The sequence below is a fragment of the Triturus cristatus genome, chromosome 2_1 (assembly GCF_964204655.1).
Source record: "Triturus cristatus chromosome 2_1, aTriCri1.1, whole genome shotgun sequence".
Taxonomy (NCBI): domain Eukaryota; kingdom Metazoa; phylum Chordata; class Amphibia; order Caudata; family Salamandridae; genus Triturus; species Triturus cristatus.
In genome coordinates this window covers 364,400,213-364,426,534 of record NC_140581.1, presented here as the reverse complement: position 1 = coordinate 364,426,534, position 26,322 = coordinate 364,400,213, and the positions used below count along the sequence as shown (strand labels likewise).

The window sequence follows — 26,322 nt, the reverse complement described above, 5'->3', positions numbered from 1 at the left end:
TGGGAGGTAAGTACCTCCCTTTTCTTGCGTCAGTAGTGGTGACGCGCCACTCGGAGTGCTGGACTCTCCTCCTGTCTGCAACGGACTGTTGCACACCACAGTCGTAAGGCAGTATTGGGAGCACTCTCTGAATAATCTGTGGCCCACTGCTGGGCGACGTTGGGGCAGGTGGGGTGATTACGATCTCTCTTCCTCCTGCTTTCGGGCCACACAGGGCCCCTCTCCCTTCTGGGAATTTCCTTGGTGCTTTGTAGATGGCGGGTAATCGCCCTTCCGTCTCCTCTTTTCCTTGCCTCTGCTCTGGCAGCAGTGGCGCTGTATACTTGCTTTTCTTCGCTGTAGTGATCACTTGCCACAAAGCTCGCATTTCTCATTAGAGCTTGTCACTGTTGCGTGGCTTCTTCTCTCGGTTCACTACACTTTCAGCTTTCCAGGGTAGGTAATTCTCTGACTGAAGACATTGGTAGTGGCATCAGGGTGTCTCTCTCCCTCCTGGTCGGGGGTCTCTCTCTCTCTACCGGCCTGGGGGACTCTTCTCTCTCCACCGGCTTGGGGCCTCTTCTCTCTCCGCCGGCCTGGGGTCTCTTCTCTCTCCACCGGCCTGGGGGTCTCTTCTTCTCTCCACCGGCCTGGGGTCTCTTCTCTCTCCACCGGCCTGGGGTCTCTTCTCTCTCCACCGGCCTGGCGGTCTCTTCTTCTCTCCACCGGCCTGGGGGTCTCTTCTTCTCTCTCCACCAGCCTGGGGGGTTTCTTACTCTCTCCACCGGCCTGGGGGTCTCTCACTCTCTCCACCGGCCTGGGGTCTCTTCTCTCTCCACCGGCCTGGGGGTCTCTTCTTCTCTCCACCGGCCTGGGGGTCTCTTCTTCTCTCTCCACCAGCCTGGGGGGTTTCTTACTCTCTCCACCGGCCTGGGGGTCTCTCACTCTCTCCACTGGCCTGGGGGGTCTCTTCTTCTCCCTCCACCAGCCTGGGGGGTCTCTCACTCTCTCCACCCGCCTGGGGGGCCTCTTCTCTCTCCACCGGCCTGGGGTCTCTTCTCTCTCCACCGGCCTGGGGTCTCTTCTCTCTCCACCGGCCAGGGGTCTCTTCTCTCCACCGGCCTGGCGGTCTTTTCTTCTCTCCACTGGCCTGGCGGTCTCTCCTGTGTGCCGTGTCTTCATGGGCTTCTCTCTCTCTTCTCTGGTGCAGTCTTGCATACCTTCTGTGGCCCTTGATATCGAGCTGCTTGCTGGCTCCTGGGGTTCTTGCACCTCTTCCTTGCAGTGGGGTCAGAAAACTACTATGGGGCATGTGCACCGAGCAGGTTCTCCTTGCGCCGTTTCGTGGGCTTTCTGCCTTTGCACTTTGCTGCTTGGCTACTACATGCTGTTTTGGTCTAGGACAGCTGTGGGTCAGGAGTTCTTAGCGGGGTCGTGTCAGGAATGGAAATATTCTCGGTAGGGCTGGCATCCTCCCCTTTCACAGTTTTTTTTTTTCAAAGACAAAACAGGCGGGCTGCTTCTCCCTTTGCAGTCTCTGTGTGTCTTGGCAGTCTTTACTGTGTAGTGACATCGGGTTGCAATCTTTTCCTTCCAGGTTCCTCACATTGCTCACTTTGTTCCTGCAAATTCAGATTTAGAGATACTTCCTTGTGGTTTCCTTAATCCTTGTTGCAGCTTTTTGCTACACTTCTTCTTTTCAGGGGAAAATGGGTGCCTCACCACTGGCATCGGTCCTGGACTATGACAGACAGTCCTCTTTACTGTTTATCTGCTGACTGCGATGCTGTAACTGGCCACTAGATGGCACTGTTTGAACTACCGTCGAAAGTTCTGTAGCCTCTGCAGCTTCGCAACGCTGCAGGCTTTGTTCTTCTGTGCCGAGGCCCGAGCACCAGTCTTATTTGCACCCTGTTGTGCAGCGTGAGGTATCAGCATTGTGGAGCGCTGGGACCTTCACACCTCTTTTCCTCACCAGCCCCTTTTAGGATTGCTCTCGGACTCCCACAGTCTCTGGCTCACCACACTTGCTCTCCTGATGGCTGCCTCCTGTGACACATGCCGATAACTGTACTTCGAAGGAGGACTTCCCCCAACCCCGTGGTGAGTGTCTTCTCTCCTCTTTCTTTTGGGGCTGCGCCGCCAGATACACTTTCAGTGGCGCTGGAGAGGGACACTTATCTCAAGTCCAATGCTTTCTCCATTTATGTCATTCTTTTAGCGCTGGCCGCACACAGTCATTTTGTGAACTCTGCCCCTGCTACATTTGCGGACCATTTCTCTCGCCCACCTCCGGCCTTGCCTCACTGTTTGTAAACGCCCGCCGGCAGCCCGTTTCCTCAGTTATTCAATTCCATGAGGGCTGCCGGGGCAGGCACCGTGCATTTTCCTTTTTTTCTGCTCCCGTGATTTTCCTGCCACTGCCGTCATTCGGACAGTATCCCCCCCTGAATCAGTGTGGGCTCCCGCTTCAGATGGGGCCTCAGCAAACCGGTGGCGGAGACATGCCACTTCTCTCTGTTTTCAACCCCACAGTGGCTCGCTCACCTACTGGTCGGGCGTCACTCGGCCTCATGGCAGTCTGTGGCGGCGGCCGGCATCTCCTCACTCCGGCCTAGCGCACGTTAACTTCTGCCCTCACAGGGCATGACATCTCCGGAGGAATGGGCAGCAGGCTCCTCTCATGCGGGGTGGGCTCCCGTTTTATCTTCTTCACCCCAGGGATCTTCACATGCCCCGCGGGTCTTCCGACAATGTCTTCACCATCAGCAGGGGGTGCCTTTAACACGGGCCGCACACATCACCTTCACAAACGGCGGCTGCACACGCGGGCAAGTCCCGCTCGTCGCCAGTGTTATGTTCTGGGCCTTAGGCCCACATGTCAGAGAAAAGACGACACAGACACGGCGTATATGGTACTGTAAACTCCCCCCGAGCACGTGCACTCCGGCCCTTTTATTAGCGGGGTCACCTGACTGGTGACGTCCGTGTTGGATGGGTGAGGGGGTGTGTGTGTGTGGGCCTGCCCTCGGGGGAGTGGCTGGCAGAAACACTAGACTGTGTCCAGCAGGACACAACAAGCACCAGTTACATTACACAAGGACACGTTCCTTGTTTTTCATTCATTTTCCCAGAATCAGGACGCCGAGACTCCAACCCGATTCTCCTGTTCCAGTCCCCACCCCCACCCCTTGAACGAAGAACGAATTTGCCTTTCATTCCGTCACAGTGTCCAGACTCGAGCACCGAGTGCTGCAGAAGAACACATGCAAACCAGCATTGTTACAATATATTTTGAAACCAATCATACCAAAATGTAACACTCCATTGTTGATCCACCCCAGACTTGGGCAAAGCCCTGTCCACAATTCCGTGCTGCTCACTGCAGGGCGTGCTAGTGATTTGGAGCGGCTTTCCTACACCAAACATGGCCGTCTCGTAAAGGTAGATACGTTCTAGCCAGAGAACCGTATTTTGTGACGCAAGGCGCACGCCCCGCCCCTCTTTGCATTCCTTTTAAGTTGCTGGAAAGGCTGGAGTTAAGTATTGTAAGAGAGAGGCTCCATTGCTGTGAGCTCATTGTTAACTGGCGCAGGGGGCGGGCTGTGCTAGGCAGGGCTCGGGTGTGGGCGCGGTAGAGAAGGAGCAGCTCACTTGTCCTACTGCTGGTGACAAATGCCCAAGCGGACAACCCAGGGCCTGTGAACTGCCCGTTGGGCACCCCGCGAGCCCACAGTGAGTCTGTGTGCTACGCGTGCTTTACACCGAGCCCGTGAGCTGCTCCTGACCACAGGTCTCAGCGTAGTCCCCACACAGGTCTTGCTCTCATTGTGGGCACCGGAGGAGCTGGCAGTATGTTTGACAAGAGTAGGCTACCCTTTGTGCTTCTGGATGTAGTCTGCCTGGTACTGGGTGAGTATGTTCCGCACTTTTTAATGCATGGCGTTTCCACAGCATGCTCCTTTGGAAAGCAGAACACATGTCGCTATGCTGTACGGTTTACCTCACGTGTGTCTCTTAAGTGTGTTGTGCTAGTGTGTTTCATCGCATAAGTGGGGTGTATATATAATGTTGCAGCTTGGCTGGGTTAGATCTAATTCTGCTGTCCATGCTACTTGGCCAAACGGGACACTCTCCTTCCTCCCTGGGAGATACCGGTTCTGGGCGTCATCCTCCGGGCTCCCTTCGAGTGTTTTGCTTGCATTGCATGAGCAAATGTTTTTTATAATGCACACAAGTGATTTGGCGAGATAAAATACCGTGGCGAAATACATTATCCATAAATATTATAGAAAAACAATTTTACTGATTGAGACTTTGCCTCCGAGTGTTTCATATTATGCATCCTTTGCGATGCTTTTTAGCTGATACTGGGCTGTTCCCTGGAAATCCTAGTGAATCAGTTGCACATCAGGCAAATGGGATTTTATGAAATTTGTCTTAATGCGCGGCTAGTAAAACTTAGGAAATGTAAAACCAGTTGCAACAAATAAACCTAATTAGAAACCAGTTGTAATGTGCAACTAAACTCTTCTACGCAGCAGTTCATTAGTTGTCCTAAACTCACGTTCTAAAAAGTAACTCCAGTAGAAACCACGTGTAATTGTTCCGTTTGAGTTTTTACTAGTGCTGGCACAAGTGTTTATGACAGTAATTTTAGTGAGTAGTCTAGTTGAACAGTTAGTTAGCAAGTGGTTTATGTTGGATCCGTTTTTATGTTGTGTATGTGTTATTTTTTTCCCTTTTTACATTAACTATAAAATGTCTAGAGGTGATCAGCAAGCTAAATTCCATTGGTTAATGTGCACATGACTTTTGTGAGACCACCTCAAAAGTGATAAGGACCAAAACCACTCCATAATTTTAAATTTTATGAATAATTAACACCCGCAGTGAGATAATTAAGCCCACCCAAGCTTTTTCTTCATCTTTGTCACCCCTGTGTTAAAATGCAACGTGGCATTTGACTGGGGTTCTGCATTCTGTGACTAGGCTGGAATTAGAGGAGCAAGTTAACCTTGTCCTAATATGTTTTGCTAAGTGTTTAACTGAAATGGGAATTAAATAAAAGTCGGATAGCTTGAACGTAGTTATTTATGTAAGATCAATATTGTGGCAGTCTATATTTTTAAGTCTGTCGTTACAAAAAGTTTATCTGGAATCATTATATTATAAAGATGTGTGAAATGTATCTGGTTTTCTGTTGGAAGTGCTCCATGTCTAGTGGGCTGTTTCCTTACACCATGAGTTTCAGAAAGGTGAACTACACGCACTTAAAGTGGCCCGTGAATTGTGGAGGAGAACATCGGTCTCTTTATCTAGTCTTGCAACGCTAATACCCACCAGCTTATAGGCATTCTAGAATGTTGCTTTGTTTGATGTCAGCTTGGATTTTGTGATATATTATGTTATCTTTCGTTGGATTGCTTTTTAACACCAGTGTCAATGCTTTGGAGGTGTGCATTACCTCTGTTTTTAAAAGCGCTTATAGCTCTCATAGTAAATGGATATCTACACCGGATGGAAGCTAAGTTGAAATCTATTGCGTCTCACAGTGATGTTAATGTCCTTCACAAACAGTACTTGAACATGCATTTTTGTGGCAGTGAATTTTATCAAGAAAATGTGATTCTTAAGCATAGAGCAATTAATGTAAAATACGAGAGTCTGGAATTTCTCGGTAGGAAGCACATATTATCAAGACAGGCGATAACATTATCGCCGAAGCTCAGGTTAGATGTCCTTCACATCTAACATGGGCTTCAATTGGAATTCCATAGAGCATATTATCAAGCCCATTATCGCCGTTTTAGCGGCAGTTTTCTGCCGCTAAAGCGGCGATAATTTTATTGCCTGGCTTGATAATATGGCCCATAGTCTCCAGCTATTTTAGCTGAGTCATGATCTTTATTCTTGAAAGAGATTTTGACTTTCAGATCCGTTATGCTTTTGTTTTGAGAGGTAATATTTTGTAAAACTAATTATTTAACATGTTTTTTTTATTTTTTTATTTTCTTAGTACGTAGTCTTTTAACGGAATGCTCCTTGTAGAGGCTGTCTGTTCCAAGATTAACCTCTCAGCTACTGATGGAGATGCCACATGCAGTGGGTCCAGGAATCTGGAAGATACATAAACATTAAATATATAGGATAGTGCTGTATGGATTTGCCCTTGAGCAGAAATCCTCCCCTCGTGGAGGTCACTAGTATCCTGTTTATCTGACTACCTATTGATGCAATACCATTGACCTAGTGGCTCGAAGCTGTGCCTGTTTAATATATGTTACGGCAAACAAATGATTGAGGGAATGCTGTCAATGCAAACATTCTCCCCCTGTCAAAAGATCTGGGTTAAATCCATCGTTCTTTTGCCCGCTATGCCACCCCAGTTTGGACCCAGCCATATGAAATCAGTCTTGAGCCTGTGCCCCATGGGAACAGTCCAGACCGAAATGCCAGGCCAGGTCCTCCCTAGACCCAAAACAAGCATCCTGAAATCGGTTTCAGGGTATGTCACCCTTCTTCAGCCAGGCTAGCTTGAATCCAGTGGCACAGTGAGCAAGGGACCCGCGTCTGGGCATGTCCATCCCACTTAGGGTGACAAGTGTTACAGCAAACAAATGATGGGCGGAATGCTGACAATGCAAACCTTCTCCCCCCCCCCCCCCCCCCCCCCAGTCAAAAGATCTGGGTTAAATCCATTGTTCTTTTGCCCACTGCGCCACCCCAGTTTGGACCCAGCCATATGCAAATCAGTCTTGAATTTAGTCCCAGTTCTCCGTACTGGGGTGAATGTATGACATTGTTCTGCATTCTGTCCAACTGTTGTTTTTGCACATGGTTAATATATGCAGCACGTCCCTGTGCTCCCAAAATGCTAAAAATAAATTTCACAAAAAGTAACCGGATGGTGTATCTACTATACCTAAATGTAAGTGAAAAACTAAGGTGATAAAATGGTTGAAATAATGGGAAGACAGTTACATTTGTAAAGACGAGAACCCTCACTCACCAGAGATGACATGCTCCCAAATTGTTAACCAGCCACAATAAAATTAGCAAAGTTTGTTCCCAACAGGTTTAATAGTTTAGTCATACAGTATTGTATCTGTAGAATTAAAGTATACTTTATGTGTTGTCTTGTATGCTGTGTATCCATGGTCTGTGCTTCTTAGACAATGTAAAATCCTGGTGCACAGTGAATTCCATCAGTCAGCATGAAGAGCTCAGAAGGGCTTGAGTTGAGTTGGTGTCCCCATCGTCATGGACTTATTTTAATAAATCGACTTAAACCTCCAGATGTACCTCTGTTCATCTTAACCTACTATATGTTTGCTGTAGAATGTTTGAGTCCAAGAACTCCACACAGAAACTGAAAGCAGGTTTCTTAGTGGATTTGTAATAGAAATTTAGGGGAAGATTTACAAGCCCCTTGCGCCACTCTTGCGTCACTTTTCCCATGTTAAAAATGACGCAAAAGTGTCGCAAGGGGCTTGTTAATCTACCTCAATGTTTTTGACATACAGTGCAATAGTGATGTCTCTTATTGAAGGAAAGACATACACAAACTGATAATTTCCCTTTACAGATTTGGTTGTGTTGAGTTGGTATTTAGAGAGATTGGTGGTAGCGTACTGCTTGTTTTTAGAGTTAATGGGCAGCGTTTTAGAAGTGAATCGTTGGATTTGCATAGTGGATAGGCTTCAGCTGACCTTTCTGCAGACCGTATGAATCACCTAGTGATCATTTCTGAACCAGAACTCATGGGGCTCCGCATAATGTTTAACGTCTTGTTCGAGATAAAAAATTCCTCAATTGTGGCACTTTTTGACAAATGTTTATTTAACGTATTTGTCTAATCTGAGCTTTTTATCGAGAATGAATCTTGGAGATGAAGAGGAAAACTAAAGCAGTTTCACAAGTATTTCTGTTGCAATTTTCTGACCTTTTTGTATAATTTAGCTTGCGCTTTTAAAGGTGGATGAGCTCACCGTATTGCAAAACAGTCTTGCTTGAAATGACTAGCAGGTACACATTTCCTAAAGAACCCTTAGGACGTATTTGCTGGTGTTTACTGCTTCCCAGGCCCATCAGATTCCATGTTGTCCTGTCTTGTGCTTATAACACTGACCCAATGTTCTGCTAAGATAGCTTTCTAGTACCTTATTACCATTAGTATGTCTTTGTAGTGCTGCCAGGTTCGGGTACCTTCACGCTCTGGTATCGCATTCTTTTGCAGGCGGCTATCTGATTTCTGTAGGCGTATCAGTAGTGTAGGTGTCACTAATATTTTACGTGCATATTTGGCTCCGTATGTTTTAATGGTGACTCTTGTTTCTGTGAGTGTAGCCCAAAGATCCTCAGTAGTTTGGCGATGTTCCATCTGTAGGATTGGTATGTGCGTTTCCCCTTCTCTCCACCTTTCCCAATTGCTCCAGCAATTGGAGAAGACCGTGTATGTCTGTAAAGCATTTGTAACGACTCCCATCAATAATGGTTTTATTTAATTGACAATTTTGATGCGGCGATTTTCGCATAATTATAGACTTGTCACATAAGCCATTGTCTGCGGCGGAATCTACAGATTTTAACAAAGTGTTTTTAGCTCACATGGGTCAAAAGTTACTAAAGATGCAGCAACGCTTTGCCACGCAATGGAAGGCCCTTTTGCAAACCTGGGCTTACTACCCTCATGTTGCTTGCTGCTATTTTTGGGTGTTAAACCTGTACTAATGAGATGCTTCCAATGCCCATACAGTGTTTCCAGGTTTAAAAATGAGGAAATAATGAAGTAACACTATCACGAAATGTGTGGAATTATGCCACATAATTTGGCTTTTCTTGCCACATAATTCCAGTGGCCCTGAGTTTATCCAACCCAAGGGAAGGAGAAAGTAATTTTAACTCTGTTGTACTAAGCTGATTCATAATGTTAACAAGACTCAAAGGTGGAATAACTGACTCCTGTGAGGTGGACAATAAATGAACAGCATTCTTCCTGTCACATACCCCACAGAGAAAATCCTAAACCACCTTGCCTTAATATATGTTGGTCATGTAGGTTGCTGTGCCCCCTTTCCTCACTCGGAACACAGTCACAGGGAAAACCCAACATCCAAGACACACTTCATTGGGTATGATCTGTCCTCGGACGCCGTGCCTCGTTCCCCACCCCATGTTTACTTTGCGTGGGCAAACCCACAAGCACACAGACCTAGATGTGCAAATAAAGTAAGATGCTTTCATGTACGGGGAGTGTTATATGTATGATATGTACATATATACTGATTTCACTAGTAACTGTAAAATATATTACTATTTCTGATTCTTCCCTCGCATCTAGTGTAAGTTTAAACCGTAATAGTAATGCTTGCTTCCTGGATTGGGTAACTCCATGCCTCGGCGAGTGCTTGTCGCCACACACTGGTATTCCTCCTCATAGATTACTTTATATAGTCATGCACATTAATTCAGTGCACTTGATCCAGTCTCTAACGTGCTTTCTATATTCTGTCTATTCTGGTGCTGTTCAGTGTGGGTGATCGTGCTCTCTTTGGTAGCCCATAACTGTATGAACATGCCAGCCAGCCCTCTTTGAAGTTTGTAATTGTAATTCTGGCGGCCCCATGGGTGTGAAGTCTGGTGCGCCCTTTCATTACACCCTGCTTTGTTCTAGGTTATGGACACGGTACACTCTTTCAGCACAACAGGGTATTTTGCTTAGGAAGTGAAGCATTGAAAAATGATCTCTGAATCAATTACAATATTCATTTCAGTATTTAATAAAAACAAGTAATGGGGTGTTAAGTTTTTCAGGGCCCTGCTGCAAAATACAGTCTGCGTAGTCTTGCTTTTCACCTCATGCCTTTTTATTCCATCACCCTACATTTCCTAGTGCTTTATCGCACTCTTGCAGCTTCTTTTTCATCCATGCTTTCTCTTTGTTGTTTTCCCAGCTTTCTTTACCTTTTGCCTTTCTTTCTATTGATTTGGATTAAAGTCTGATGATTAATCTTGGGGTGGATGGGGAAAGGGGAGCAGGACTTAAACCGGCAGTGTTTCTTTAGCCAATTAATAGCATATAACTGTATTCAAGACTATTACTCGTGACATTGACCGCACTGAAGAAACCGGTTAGGTTGAAAGTGATTAACAAGCACTAGAAATGCCAGTAGGTCTGATATATTGCTGAAAGTGCTTCTTCAGTCCCTTGTAAGTTTAGTCAGTTAATGGGTCCTGATAGTTGCACTCTGATGTTCATCCTTGCACTCATGCCTTCATTCGTCTAACCACTGACTCATTCCTGCATTGAACAGCTTACCCATGCACATAAAATCTCAATAAGCATAGCAAGATAAATTAGAAAAATAAAAGTAGAAAAAAAACATGCCGCCTGAAGTGTATTCTTGCAGTAAAGTGTGAAATATAGCAAGAGGTGGCCCTCTTACAATGATATTACACAAAAGAGCATACTTACAAGCCCCTATCTCTAGGGGAACAACACTTTTTATGACGTTCCTGTGGCAATTGGGGCTTCGCCTTATTTACAAGGCAGCGGTAAGCCACTTAACGTGGCTTAACGCTGCCTTGTAAATAAGGCCCCCTTTCACGCTGTGCTTAGCGTGAAAGGGGAGGACAATGGGTGTTGTGGTGGTTGTTCCACCGCAACACCCATTTTTTCTGACACTGCCCCTATTTACAAGGGTGGCGTAAATGGGAGGCAGTACCAATGGTCTTACCCTGGCGCTACGAGGAGACATGTTTCATATCGCCTCGTTTTTGCTGTTTTCATGTGTGCTACACAGCACACATGAAAACAGCAAAAGGCCAATGATTGTTTATGTACTCGAAGGTCCCCCTTCTTGCACATAAACAGTCTTTTAAAAATAAAAAAAATGCTGTTTTACAACATCTGTGTGCTGCATTAAGCAGCACATAACAGCTTTTAAAGATTGTTTAAGTGCAGGAAGGATCCCCTTCCTGCACATAAACAATCTTTCCCTGCACGCAGACACCCTTGCACTATGGTGTAAGGGTGCCTGCATTGGCGCTAGGCTGCTAAGTGTAGAACCAGTGTAGGGGGAAACGCAGGGCTGCACCATATTCTTGTGAATATGGTGCAGCCCTCATTTTTGAAGTGGCGGAGTGAGGCGTTAAGCTAGGAAGGCTAACGCCTCACTCCGCCACGTCCCTTGTAAATATGCCCCCTAGTCTCTTGTTTTAAACTTCCAGTGAACCTGCCATGTTTAGAACCCAAGTGTTGACCTTCTTAGGAAGATAAACATTGGTACACTTTGGACAGTACCATTCAAAGATGGCTGTCTGGTTTAGAAGCCGTAGCCACGTGGGGATGCAGCACATTGCAGATAAAATTAGCAGAGAGCGAGAGACTCAGTAGCACTTACTGGGGAGCTAAATAATCAAAAACTTAACAATATAGTAAAAGGAGGCAAGGATGCAAGAAGCACACGACTCGGACAGTCCCGCCTCGGCTGTGGCATAACCAATGTCCGGTTCCCCGCATACATGATGGAGAGTCCCCTGAGCCGCATGCTAGGGTGAGTTGAGGCACAATTCCTGACGTCAGTGGGTGCCACCAGTGAATTGTCCACTTTATGATGATTCATAGGATCACCGGATGGTTTTGTATATTTAACATTTTCTATAAACACTTACATGCACACTATTTTTTTGATTGAGCACATAAAGCAGAAGAACGTATGATCTGGTCCAGAAGAAAGCCGCAACACCTCTATGGAGGGTTAATAGGCTGAAACGTGTTGAACTTTTACAGACACTAATAGCGGATTTATTTTTCTCCCGCAGTGCCTTGTTTTTAATCCTGGTCCAGGGATGCATGAATAAAGAAAATCACCAACCATGTTGCCTGTTTTAACTTTCACTCTTTGCTTTGCTGTCCCCACCACTCTAGGCTCATTATTGTGGCAATAAGTATACCTTACTTTACAACAAAACATCCCTGCGCTCCCCCCTCTGAGAGGGGTGGGGGGGTAGTAGTCCGTACTGTGTCTAGGTGTCACAGTACGAGGAGATTCCCAATGATGAAGCATGTCACTTTTGGTGGGTGAGGGAATCCTTCCTTTTAAAGGGATAGTTCACCTTTAGGTAGGTCTCCGTTTGTAACCGTAATCCCTCTAGACCCAGGGTGTCTTTATTGTGGTTGACTGCTTTAGGTCAACAAGTATTAACTAGGTTCTATCCCCCTCGGATTTGAGAAATATTACAGAATTGTATGTACAGGAATCGGCCCTTCGCCTGGCCTAGATTAATAACGAGCAGCAGACAGAAAGAGGCTAATCATAGAAGAGCTTACTGATGGGGATTATTCAGTGCCACCTGCAGAGGCAGATGTGGTGTTTGTAATTTAACTTCACGGGAGGTGTGTCATTTGGACTTCATTTACAACTAAACTTCCACCTCTCACTAGTAATTTAACCTCGTACAGTTTGAGGGAACGTATTTGCATTGTTCATGACTTCCATTATTTTGTTGTTGTTGAATTTTTAGGCAGTGTTTGACAGTTTGCTGAGTTGTGATATGGTCAAATTGTTTACATTTGATAAACGGAATAACCGCTGGTGTGCTTTGGCTCAGATACATCACTTCCACTTGGGGTTTGATGCATTGATGGATATTGAACAGCTGGTTAGACGCCAGAAATAATGTTACTGGTTTTGAAATGCTTAGTTGTAGCATAATGCTCATTTTCCATATGGTATTAAAATCCCCCTCACCCCCTATTGAGGACAATTCTGTAGGCTGCTAATGTACCATTAAACAGCTCCATCATGGGCCGGCTCGAGGGCGGTGCAACAGTTGCCACCGCACTGGGCGCTCACTCTGGGCGGGGACTCTATTTTCGCAGAGATATTATGGAATTAAAAGCATCTGCTGTAGCTTTCTTTGCCTCCAGTAATTTTCCAGCAACAATAAAAATGTCAAGATGACTGGTGATTAATAAACCTGCTGGAGAGAGATGGAGTTTTGTCCAGTGGAAGTTTTGACTAATCATACGGTAGTGCAGAAAGTTTATCCTGCAAAGCATGTGTACCATGCAGGTCACAACATGCATATAATGTAAATAGTTATTTTTGTTACTTGAGGTTTAAGTTAAAATCCTAATATGAACAGTGAGCTATTACTTGTCATCCAAGAGCTGCATGCAAAAAATGCATGTGAGAGGGTGTGGTTATGGAGAATTGAAGGGCACAATTTTTTTTTTTAACAGACTGAGTTTCAAGGTACATATCCAAATGGTTCTCAGGAAGTATCAGCACTATACAAGAAATGCCCTCAAGCGAAAGCAAGCCAGTAATCACAAAAAAAAGAAATCCCTTCAATGACAAATGTCCAGTACTCCCGCTTGTAGGACAGTAGAATAGTGTTCATCATATCCCCGATCCGCCCCTATCCTGCAACCCTTTACTTAGTGACGACATAATACGATATTTATCAATCCACTAGGATCTCTTCTTAGTCGGTGTGCTCCCTTTACAGCTCCAGTCCACCCCCCAGGCATGTCACTAACTATCAACCCAGTAAAGAAATAAAATATGTATACAGTCTAGGGTTACACCAGAATGTGAACTGTCTCCTGGACCAACTAGCATGCGCTGTTAGAAGCTTGGTGGGGTGTGCTCAATATGGTGGGTCAGGTCGGTTGAGTGGCTTACAGTCAGGAACGGTGATAGTGCCGGGTGATCAGACACCCCGTCAGGGTCCTCTCCATCTAGGGACTTAAGGGGAACCCATCTGTAGTATAAGATGCAGAAAAATCTAGCTGACTCTTTCTTCCATTCAATGCTTAAGACAAATTTTCTGTTCTAATACCGCTTCACTACCACATTTGGGGGCATCTGTACCAGGAAGTGGTGGAATGAGGCGTTAGCTGTCCTGGCTTAATGGTTCTCTCCGCCTCTTCTGAAATGCAAGGCTACTCCATATTTACAAGGATATGGAGCAGCCTTGTGTTTCCCCCTGCTATGGCGCTAAGTTTAGCAACTTTGCGTCACTGCAGGCACCCTTGCACTGGTGTCTGTGTGCAGGGGAGGATTGTTTATATGTAGGAAGGTGGCCATTCCTGCACATAAACAATCCTAAAATGCCATTCTGTCAGTCGCAAAATTGCAGTTTTTTAATTTTTTTAATTTTTTTTTTTTTTTTTTTTTTAAGGATTGTTTATGTACAGGAAGGTGTGTCTTCCTGTACATAAACAATCCATGGCATGTTGCTTTTTCCATGTGTGCTGCACAAGGCAGCAAATATGGGGAAAAGCAAAAACAAGGAGAAATAATGCATTTCTCCTCGTTTTGCCAACTTAAGACCAGGGTTTTCCTGGTCTTAGTTTTGGCGCTGCCTCCTACGTACCCCACCCTTGTACATAGGGGGTAGCGTCAATTACAATGTGTGCTGCGGTGGAACGCCCACCGCAATACCCACTGCACGTTCCTTTCACGCTAACCATAGCGTGAAAGGGTCCTTATTAACTAGGCAACGTTAAGCGCTGTCTTGTAAAAAAGGCGCAGCTCCTATTGCCACCACAATGTTAAGTGTGGTGGCGATAGGGGCTTGTACATATGCCCCTTGTTATTTTCACAGGCGTTCACCTTGAACCTTTTGTCATCTGTCCTTATTCTCTGATACCCACCCTGCCCCTTGTTAAAGTAGCTTACTAAGTCCAGCTTTCATTGGCTGCTGAGGTTTGTTTATGATGAGTTGCTTTTCGCATGGTACGTTCCCGGCAGGCCTCCTTAAGCCTTTGACCCCTGAAAGTGCACGAGTGTTATTAATTTGAGTAATTACAGCTGCCGTGTCCAGTGCTGGTGAACTGATGTAGCGAGTGCCATATAAAATTCGAGTAATTGTTCCCATTTTTGTTCCCTACAAAACCCTCTGCTGATCCTCTTTCTTTTAACCATTTCTTGCTGAAATGCTTAATGTGTTTTCTTGTTGTGACCTCACATAAATCCTAGTAGATTTTCTTCAAATTCCTTCAATTATCTTCATACTGAAGTCCATTGACCGTGTCACAAAGTCACAGGTCTCCAGAATGTCCGGTGGGGGGGGGGGGGAGATAGGGTTTTTTTTTTCTTTTCTCTTCAATGGCCAAATCGCTTTTCTCTTTTAGTCTTGCGTTGCTTAATTCTCTGCCTCTCCTTTAGTCTCCCTACTTCTGCTCACAAATTGCTTTTTGAATTAGTTCTACTGCTTCTCCACTTTTTTTTTTTTTTTTTCTTTTTTTTTTTTTTTACATCTGTCCATCGTATCACATGTTCTCCAATCTTAACAGTCGTCTCCAGAGTCCTGCTACTCTCAATATGAGCAACATGGTTAGTTATTCTTTAACTGCCATGATTGCACTCTGTGCCATGACGCAACAGGCTAGTAGGAAAATGTTATTGATTTGAAGTTGCATAACATCGTTTATTCCCATAATATTACAAGCTCCTTATAGTCCCTGTGAAAAAGTAAAACAAAAAAAAAAAATGTTTTCAAGAGAAACAGTGATGCCTTTTTATGTAGCAAGCTATGTGACATATATTTACGTAATTCAGCCTGACTAACTGCTTATGACTGACGTCTTCTTAGTACTGTAGGCGGATAGGGATGGGCACGTTTTTAAACTTCACTCTTAAGAGATTGTTATGCCCACGTTCTATTTTTACACTTTGATTCCCCCTAATCTGCATATGGATGATACTGAGATCTAGGGGCTAACCTTGACAATGGTCCTTAATGCGGTCCACTGCTATTATTGTCCCTGTGTTCAGGAAGGGGGACAAGGACAACCATCAATATTACAGGTCGATACCCCTGATTGACACAACTGTCAAGGTCCTGGGGATGGTACTTTTAAACAGGCTGATGTTGTGAGCAGAGGAAAACGCCATAATTTCCCAGGTATAGTACGGTTTCAGGCTAGGCAGATCAACAAGAAACCATTGCTTGAATCTTAATTTAATAATTAGCAAGTACGCTGTGGCCTGGCCCGAACGTTCATAGACCTTACGTTCGCATTGGACTGGGTCAATCTCAAGAAGCTATGGGACCTGCTTCTCACGATTTTCTTCCTTTTTAAGTGATTTATATGCCCACACCTCAACCCGTGTACGGCTTTCTCAGGGTTCGGCTTGCACCCATTAATTTAGAACCAGGGGCTCGTCAGGAGTGCATTATTCCCGCCTTTTTTTATTTACCCTTTACGTTAATGGCCTGGAACAAGCCTTTCTTTTGGTTAAGGCCGATTGTCCAAAGGTGGGCCCGAGAGCGCTTCCAGGTCTATTGAATGCCGACGAGGTCCTAATGGCGCAGACCTCCGTGGGTTTACAGTTCTTAATGGACAGTTTTGTTGCTTTTATGGCTAGTCTGGACCTCACTGTAAATTTTACAAAGTCGTATGTGATGGTAGTTGGCCCATGGTCCACCAGATCAAAAAAATTTAGGGTGGGAAATCATACCTTGGCTAAAGTCCCAGTCTTTTCGCACCTCCAGGGTTTTATTTCACTCTTATAAGAGTTGTAAGCCATTGATTGATTGATACTAAGAAAGTGGAGCTTGTTAACGCCACGGCTACCATGTATAGTTTTACACAGAGGTTGGGGTCGGGCCCTCCGAAATTTTCACGAAGATTTAGCAGTCTAAATGTGTCTCCAAAGCTCTATATGGCAGTGAGGTCCTTGGATATGCCAACGTTGACAATATCCAGACTGTCAAATGTTTTTAAGGCCCGCTTTGCGGGCTCCCCAATGTACCTCTGGTTTTAGTGTGCATGATAAAGTTGGTGTAAACTACATAGGTGACATAATTGCTCTTAGGCCACTATTCTATTGGATCAAGGTCTGGACCAGGAAGGACTCTCGGCTGAATAGGCTCATCCTTACTGATTGCCTGTTGCTTGACCATGTGGACATGATACCCTGGATCACATATGTTAAGGGTGCCTTTAATACCTTGGGTAGGGAGTACTTACTTCATAGCCCCCATTTCCTGTGCACCTCTGAGTATGCCAATGCCTCGGTCCCCGGTTCACTTTGCCGCTGGAACTAAACTATACCTGGCTGAAGAGCCTTATCTAGGGCGAAACCGGTCTGAGGTTGCTTATGCTCCAGTTCAGAGAGAGACTGGCAGTTTGGGCTGGACTGTTCCCATGAGGAACGGGGCCAAGGCTGATTTGCATATGGCTGAGTCCAAACTGAGGTTGCATGGTGGGCAAAAAACAATGGATTGGCATGTGGCCTCAAGCGATTGTTAGTTGTTGAGATTAATTCAAGCATTCCATTCATTACCTTAGTTTTTTCCACGTATAATCCTCGCAGCAATCAACTCATACCTTTTTAGGTAGCTAATTGGAATGTTGCAAAATAGCACAAAACTCTATAAAGCAACATGCAACCTACAGCTGAGATGCACAAATGCCACAATAACAAGGCAAAAGAAAACAGGGTGATATATAAGCAGGAGCATAACTGAGAATTAAACATGGTATTTAAGGTGAATATGTGGTCAACACTTTCTTTAATTCATTAGATGTGATTTTCTAATAGTTACTTAGGGGCATATTATCAAGCCCGGCGTTAGAATTATCACCACTTCAGCGGCAGAAAACTGCCGCTAAAGCGGCAATACTGAGGCTTGATAATATGCCGCAGAGAATTCCAATAGATGCCCATGTTCTGGTGTCAACATGGGCTTCTATGTGAATTCACTGCGGCATATTATCAAGCCCATTATCGCCGCTTTAGCGGCAGTTTTCTGACGCTAAAGCCGCGATAATTCTAACGCCGGGCTTGATGATATGCCCCCAAATTGGTTTTGGGAATGGAGCTTCTTTTCTCTAGAGAAACATTCTGCTCTATCTATTATCTACTGCATCCCACGCTGATTATATTTTTTTCTCCAGATTCTTTCACGTTCCAGCCTCCAGTGTTTACAACATTTAACATGTTTGTTACTAGCAAGAGTTTTGAAAAATGTGGAAAATCCTTCCTAACCATGCAGGAGAGAAATAACGGCAAGTTTATTGTGCCAATCGCCCATAAAACTTTCTCAAAAAAATAAAATAAATACAATTCAAAGCCATTTAGCCCAGTCCATTCTTAAAACATTTGTTGATTAAAAAGCATAAAACGCGCAATCCCTACTACAACATCCATGAAGCACATGTCCGACAATAGTCCCATTGCTTTTAACCTAAAATATGTTTGATTTTTTTAAAAATGGTGTCTCAAAAGTAATACGGGCAGTCTTGAAAAAAGCTCAATCAATGAGAACATGATGAATATTTCACATCATATGAGCCCACCCAGCAACCGTTCACATCGCCTACTGTCCTATGCCACTCAGGACCTGAGAAAATTGGGTTACACCCCAGTCTCATTTGCAAAATTTCGTTGTGTAGCCTAGGGGTAGGTAACTTAGCGCTCTAAATTAGTTGGTCTCTCTCTCTCTGCACTTGTCACAACATTCTTTAAATCATATTTTTCTTCCGTTGCTTTCTTTACACCCACTGTATTGTCTTCAAGAGTGTTCCTGTGTACAGCTGTATACCTGGAGCGATTCATCAGTTCCCAACATACCCCCTATGCCTTACTCGCTCCTCAACTTTAAGTGGTAACTGACCATTTCAAGTCTGTGGTGTACACCTGTGGAAGAGACCTAAATGTTCAAAACCTTCATTTCAACTATTGGCGACAGCTGCCACTAACTGTAAGCCCTCTTAAATAGTTCTGCCCCTCCTCGTGACTAATGTGATAGGACGAAGATGATAAAATGAGGTGGTTATTATAGGTTCAAGATTCTAATCGCGTATTATGATACAAACTGTCTCCCATTAACATTGAGTAAAATGTGGGGAACACCTCGCACGAACAATGACATTTCTGTTTGACCCGCTTACCTTTTGACTACTTAGTAAGCAACTTATTCTGAGGCTAGATGTGCAAAAGACCCCCATTAGCCATTCATTCCAACCTGTGTTCCCTCACTTGATACGCTACATCCTTCCATAACAACACTTTCTCTTTTACACAAATTCCTGTCCACACACAGTTCTGCTTTAGATTTAAAAAGTGCTTTTCCATTCATTCCAAGACTAATCATTTTGACGTATTTCACTTTCTACCAGAGTCCACATCTCCCACTGCCTTTTTGGACTAAACCTCTTTAGCCACACCACCTACTAATTCACATTCTTTTTCACAATCATATGGTCGCTCAAAAGTAACCCCCTTTCTTAAGAGATCCCCTGTTCGCAGTGAAGAAATATTCACATTTGATCTATTTTCCTGGAAAGTGTTATTCACCTCTGACCTTCTTTATTTATTATGGCGAGGCATTTATGATTTTTACCATCCTCTGGAAAATCTCATATCCTTAAACTCTTACTTTCATCAGTCTGACTGCACTGTTGAATCCTAGTCACTTGAAATGTCAACGTGGTCTTAATCCATAATTATGTTCCTCTTTATATTTGACAAACCAACAAATGAGTTAACCTCTGAAAAACTCTTAACAGCTAAAGGTAAAAGGCATCTTTCTAAACTAAAACACAGAGTAAATGCAGTAAACAACGTGAAATTATTATTGATGTGCAGATCTAGGATCAGTAAACATAAAAACCGTTTGGCCTTGTCAGTTAGGCCCATTAGTGATGGATGTAAATAATTAATTGTGTATATGCCTCCAGTAGATAAATTACCATTTTTTTCAAGTATAGTTTCCAGATCACCACAATAGAGGAAATCCAATTTATTAGCCACTACCCTCTCAATAGTACCTTGATCGAAAAACCTTTTCACTACCTTTGTGACTGCTTTCATTGAACTTAGTGGAAAAGTCCTAGTTACGTGTGCCACTGGACTAGCTTGTTTCTTCATGCAGATCATATATTGGCTACCTGATTAACTACCATATTATATCACAAAGCATTCCCAGAAACATTAATTTGTGACATTTCTTTCCGTTGCCTCACAGGTTTGCTATTAAATGTATCCACTACTGACGCAATCCTAAACCTTCCCACAGGCAGTTAGCAAAGCACTAACTCCCTTTTTACAAAGTACACAACATTCTGTGCTTCTGCTATGTATTAAAATTGGTTAAGTGTCAATCCAGCCTGATTTAATTGTCCTCAAACCTGAATTAATACTGCTAAAATGTCATCACTTCTACATATAGATTATGGTGTTTTTAGAATGAAAATTGATCAGCATTCACACCTTTCTTCCATGCCCTGCACTGTTGACATACAGGCATGATTAACATTTGTGATTCATCAAGCATTGTCCTCAATCATTTTACACGATCTAACAGCCACACATGCATTGCTTCTTGGAAAACATGCAAAACACACTTTCTTTCTGAAATTCAGTCGCAGCCCTTGGCATTTGTAATGGACTATAATATCTTCTGACCGTTTTTAGGTCTCGCCTGACCCAGCGCATGCGCTGGTCTGGCAAGACTTATTGAGAGGGCTCCAAAAAGTGCTACCAGGCCAGCCTAGAGCTACAGTGCAGGTGCGCGGGCACGCACGTCGCGCTTTACCGCAATTACTTTCACTTTCGCGGCCGCACAGCCGCTTTGATGTTTGATCGCAATCGCTTTCACGGCCGCTTTGCATAGCCAATAGGTCTCGCTTTTGGGATCTTATAAGTATTTAGTTATGCAACTGTTGCATGGCTAAACACTTATAAGGTCCCACAGGCGAGACCTATTGGCTATGCCAATGCTTGTTTGAATAGCTCAGTGTTTCACTATTCTTTGGCCTGTTGGGGCTGTTGGAGGTTGCAGAATGCAGACGCGGTTGTGGGATTTCCAAACCCTTGTTGCATCGCCTCCCCATGGTCTCAGGTACTGACGCATCTGTTTTTCAACACTTCCCATCTCTGCGGCTGTTTGGCCGTGTGAATTTTGTCGCAACTACAGCTACTTTGAGAGAAATCACGTATCCATAGCTTTCTAAGGTCCAAGTTGTTTGAAACCTTTTTAAAGTCCTTTTCCTATTACATGTATTTTGGATGTTTGTCATTTTGGTCTTGTTGAGTTTTGAGTTTAGATAAAGATACTTTATTAGTACCCTAATTACATACAGAAGAGAATGATACCACATTCACATTGAGCATTGTGATGGCACTATTTGGCAAGGTACTTTGACTTTAGAGGATTATTATGCTGAAAGCTTGCCTTGAAGTTGGCTGCCTACATACTATACAGCTTGAGCTTCTCCGCAAGGACTGGTGAATTGGTTGAGTGACATGGCTTTTAGTGAGTGATATGATCTGTATGCAAAATTGTACCCTAACATAAATTAACCTCCTTTATTAATCTGTGCATGATCTGTCTTGCTGACTTCTTTATCCGCAAGAGCTCTTTTACCAGCTGCATTGTGGCAAAGATGTATGTTGGTTTGGAAGCTTCTCTTTCAAGGTGCTCTTGTGCATAGTGCAGTCTTCACATCTGCTTGATCATAGGTGGGAAATGGCATAGATGTGGGCTGTTGTGGGTTATTGCACAGATAAAGGTGGTTTATGACCTCCCCTGCTTCCACCGTCATTTCGCACTCATGCAGAGATGATAAAACCTGGATTCATCGCATCCTTTTGTTTCTAGGTCTCCTTCATCTCCGGTGGCTTTTGAGGGTATGAATGATTGATGTTCTAATGCTGACTAGAGACCCACCTAAAGTCCATGGTTTTGGCTGCAAGCACACTTTTTCTTCCAGTAATCTGTACTATAATGTATTTCTTAGAATATTCCGATTGCATACCAACACGTTTTCCGAAGGTCTAAAAATATACTTGGCTCCGATGAGGAATTGATAAATGTCATAATTTCCCATTTATCGCTGTAAGTTCGTTAAGCAGAATCGCATGACCTATGAGGGAGTATCACAGCAGCGTTGGTTTTTAATGAGGACTGTAAAGTTATGCAATGTTGGTGAGTGTATCTTCTGACGCACGCTGATGGCTCACTCTGTGTGTTTCCAGTATTATTGCGACTTTTTTTTTTTTTTTACCCTGAATGTTTCAGTGCTTTTTTAAATCTTATCTGTATGTTTAAATAATAGATGCAACAAACAGTTTGTTAAAAGTATTGTTACCCGAGTTCCTCTGTGCCATCGATGGTATCATATCTCTTCACTCCATGGCATTTTCTTCCTGGTTCCACCCATCACTTCGGCAGCCACACCTGTGACCGTTCCACCCAGCCAGGAATAGTACAGAGGAGGCGCCCTGCATCAGGAGAGACCGGGTCCACCTAAGCATTACAGTAACCAGGCCCTCAACTGGTGTGGTTGGTGACCCCAAAACCAGAACTGATTTGACATTTTGCAGCCGAGAAATGTGGGTGAGAATGGTTATTTACCAATACATGTAGAACATCTACTCTCCCGACGACATTCGCGTCATAGTCGTCACCCTGATGTACCCATGTTAGCGTCCCAGTGCATTCCCTCTGTAACTGCCCCTCAGGGGCGTAACGCAGCCCCTAACCTGGGGAGGGGTGGTACTAACCTTTAAGGAGCCCCCGCCCCTTTGGTGGGGGTGGGGGGGGGGGGGAATTCGGCGCATGTGGCGTAACGCCCAGAGCTGCTGACTCTGGAACTGGGGAGCCAGGTTCGACTCTCGGCGTCGGGTCCAACTTCCTGTAATTCTGTGCAAGTCACTTCTTCTCCAGGTGCCTACAGAAATGAGTGTGTCCCTGTGTAATGTAACTGGTACTCGTGTTAAGCGATCCAGTACTTTTGGATCGGATTCGTGCTACATAAAACTGCCAAAAAACATGAGCTGCGAGAAATGGCACTCCTGGGGGTCGTAACATTATGCAGGGTGCCCCCGTCATTTTGCGTTACGCCACTGCTGCCCGTATCCAGGTGCCCTCCACCAGGTGGGCGAACAGACGAGTTTTAATACTTTGCCTTAAAGCCAATTTCGTGGGGTGCGCCAAAAGCGGGATTTAAAATGTTATAAAAACCACCCTGGTCTGAACGCGGTCCGAGGTATCCTATCAAACACAGGTATGTATCATTAACTGTCTCCACAAAATGCCCCGATTCTGGGGCTGCCAGTGTGGGAGGTGACCGATGATCGCCTGCGTGCGTCATTGTCATTTATGTTTTTATGGTTCCTATTAGGCAATTACAACGCAAGGTTATTTCCTGGACAAGGAACAGGCCGACGGGTTAAAGCCGGGCTGACAAAAGGGCAAATGCTTCCAAAGTGAATTTGCAAAAAAAAAGATTACGGCGTTTATACAATATTCTTCAAATCGAGAACTCTGCTTTTCCTGGCTGATTTAGCTCCTGGATCTGACTTTTATTGGGTTTTTTTTGTTGACACTGGTAGTTTTAAGCAATTTTCCGAGGGGGGAGGAGGAAGGCCCGATGTGGATGGTATCTGCAGGTTGGCGCCTACTATCCACAGGGCGGAGGTCTGAAAACCCTGAGACTGAGGAGAATCCAGTGTCTTTTGGAGATCTCATGTGAAATGTCGCAAGCTGCAGGGCAAGCAATAGTTTTCTGTTTGCATAATTTAAGCAAGCTAGCAGGTGGGGGGAATTTCCCTATTCAGTCGGCAATTGCTTATCAGCCTCAGAGGCCGCCACACAGATGGCCTTAAGCAAACATCCTTTGTCACAAGGACAAAGCGAGCAGAGGCAGTACAGTCAGATCGGCGGCTGCTCCCTTAATTGCAGCCTCTGTTTATATAATTTGATGCAGAACAGTTGGCGAAAGAAACTTTGTCGCAATCGGCTGTTCTGAAAGTACTCTAATGGGGAGGTAATTCCCAATCGGGGTGGCAGCAAAACTGCAGTTTGTCCATTAGTTTAATTTAAACGTGTTTGCATATATGTACATGTATTGCAGTCAGAAACAGCATCTTCGTGGTAAGGGTTAATTCGCAAATGTAATTAAAAAGCCATTTTCCTTTGCTTATGACTTGAGTGATGTTTGATGAATCTGCACAAAGATTTACGTCAAATGGTGTAAGTGGCTTATGTTTTCCGCAGATTTGTCCAGAAGTGAAATGTTGATATGGGGTAAGAGTGGTAAAAAAAGTTGCTTTTCCCATTTAACTCCAATAGGAAATTTTGCTGTCTGCTTAGTTACACGAAACTTGATAGGAAACTTGTTCAGATAGAACAATGCTAATATCTGAAGAAGCTCAGCCGACTAAAAGACCAGCTTGTATTGTTAATAGGTAAAAGTTCTTGATTTCTAGGAACATTTTACGTAAAAAATTAGAGGGCACAGCTGTTAAAAATCTATTAACTATGATTGTACTCTCAGATTGCGCAAATTTTTTTGAGTTGAATCTGTGGCTCTGCATTATTATTTGCTATTTTATATAGTGCGGACATGAGCCGTAGGTATCGGCGCTTTACGAAAGTAGCATGATACAAGGGTACAGCAAGTTACTGTTAAAATAATTCTGTTCAGACATTGTCGCTGCTGAAAAGGTGAACAGCCTCAAACGCCTGTTTTCCTCTTGGGCCAAATAAGGCCTCTCTTATTGTATTGTAATTGCATGGATATAGCGCTTACTACCTCGGACAAGATATCACAGCGCTGATATGGTAGTTTAGCTCAGACTGCAGTAACCTGGGCGTCGGAGCGGCTGTTACTTCACCCTAGACTGGGCCACCTATGTTTTATTTATGGGAAGAGGAGTGCGGCAGAGGGATGAGAAAAATACAGGAAACTAAGTGACACCAAGGCTTTCAGTCTGAGAAAACAAGGGCAAGCCCGCCCCCCCAGGTGGAAGATGGAATACACAGAGGTAAAACAAAGTGTGAAAGATTCAAAGAGGAAGAGAAGGAAAGCAGGACATCAAGGCAGAGACAGGGGAGAAAAGGAATGTCTGAAGGGGACAGGCTTTGACAAGAGGTTGAGAAACAAAAAGGATGTGGGAATAGAAGACGCTTTAGCTTTTTCATAACAAAGTTTCATAATTAACTGACCATAAACAGATACAGAAGGGGTTGCAACAATGCAAGCTTCCTTATGTGTGATTGAAAGGTTGTCATGGAAACATATTTGGCAATTAATATTGTATAGTTTCTCACTTATCCAATTTAAAGTTTTTATTAAACGACTGTTATATTTTAATTTTGTTACAAATATGATTATAATACCTTCATCAGCGCCATCCCAAATAATTTCAGGGAGAAAATGGGGGAAAAACTCCCGAGATCGGGATTACATCCGCCCAGCGAAGTATTATTATTTTTGGGACTCACGGCGAACTGCCAATTAAGTCCAGGGAGCCACAGGTCCAAAAAGTTTGGGAACCACGGACTTGGGGCCTCATTTCAGAAGTTATTGGTGCTGGACAGCACTGCAAGGAATGTTGCTGCCCTGCGACAAAACTACTGGGCAGGAATGCGCACCATCAATAGGTTAGGGCGCATTCCTGGGCCTCATTCATGGAAAGTGTTGCATTGCTGCGACAAAACGGCGTTGCAACACTTTTCACTACGCCCTTCCTGCGACATTATGGATGCGCTGTATTCACTGTACGGCATTCCATGTCGCAACTAATGACAAATATGTCAGATTCCAGATGTATCTGTCAGCGCTAAAGTCACACATTGCTGCAGTTGTGTCACAAGCATGATGCAACTCCAGCAATGCATGGGACCAGCCTATCCCTGTCACACCATCACCCTTGCGCCTGCCATGAGGCAAACGTAAGGTACTGACGCAGTGGTGTCCTACAATTGTTGCAGTAAAGTCTGATGGATTTCACTGCGCCACTCCTGTGAGGCTTTGTTGCGTGGGAACGCCCACCCTGCATACATCCTACCTGATGCAGGTATAATGTGGCACAGGGTTTCACAAGGTCCTGCATATACCCAGATGCGTCACTTTGCAAATACGGCGTAACGTGGTGCAAGACTCGCGCTGCAAGTACGTCAAAATGATGCACTGGCGGGGTGAAACTGTCAGAAGGGGCTCATGAATAAGCCTCCATGTCTTTTTTTTTCCCTACTTTGGCGCAGAATGACTGCCACGCGCCAATGCATGCACACTTGCGCCATGGTGCAAGGGTGACTGTGTTGCGGAAGTTGTGGCTCCATCTCTTCTCAAGACCTCTGCAGGTGGGTCTGGACTAGTGAAGGGCAGTAGTGAACTAGTTGGCCTTCTTGGAGTGCTGTTTGCCTGTTTTTTTTCTTGAGGGGTGCCAGGGTTTCGGCGCAGTTAGAGATCTATCGGTGGAGGTGTTGGCATCTGTAAGCGTTGGCGTAGTGGTACTGCTGAGGGAGTTGAATGGAAGTTCTTCAGTGGCCTTCATCCAGCTGCAACCGGGGGGGGGGGGGGTTGTG

At 44.5% G+C, this 26,322-nt stretch overlaps 1 protein-coding gene across 2 annotated transcripts in view; it reads left to right on the top strand.

The window, feature by feature from the left end:
- Window positions 1-3,486: 3,486 nt before the first annotated feature.
- The window catches only part of PLPP1 (phospholipid phosphatase 1), a 308,844-nt gene continuing 286,008 nt past the window's right edge, over window positions 3,487-26,322 (top strand). Inside the window, exon 1 of one of the 2 annotated variants that reach the window (XM_085631308.1) lies at window positions 3,487-3,891. In XM_085631308.1, coding sequence (XP_085487434.1) covers window positions 3,834-3,891 — 58 coding nt within the window. In that variant the 5' untranslated portion in view covers window positions 3,487-3,833. The remainder of the gene's footprint in view (window positions 3,892-26,322) is intronic. The other variant, XM_085631307.1, reaches the window with a different exon arrangement.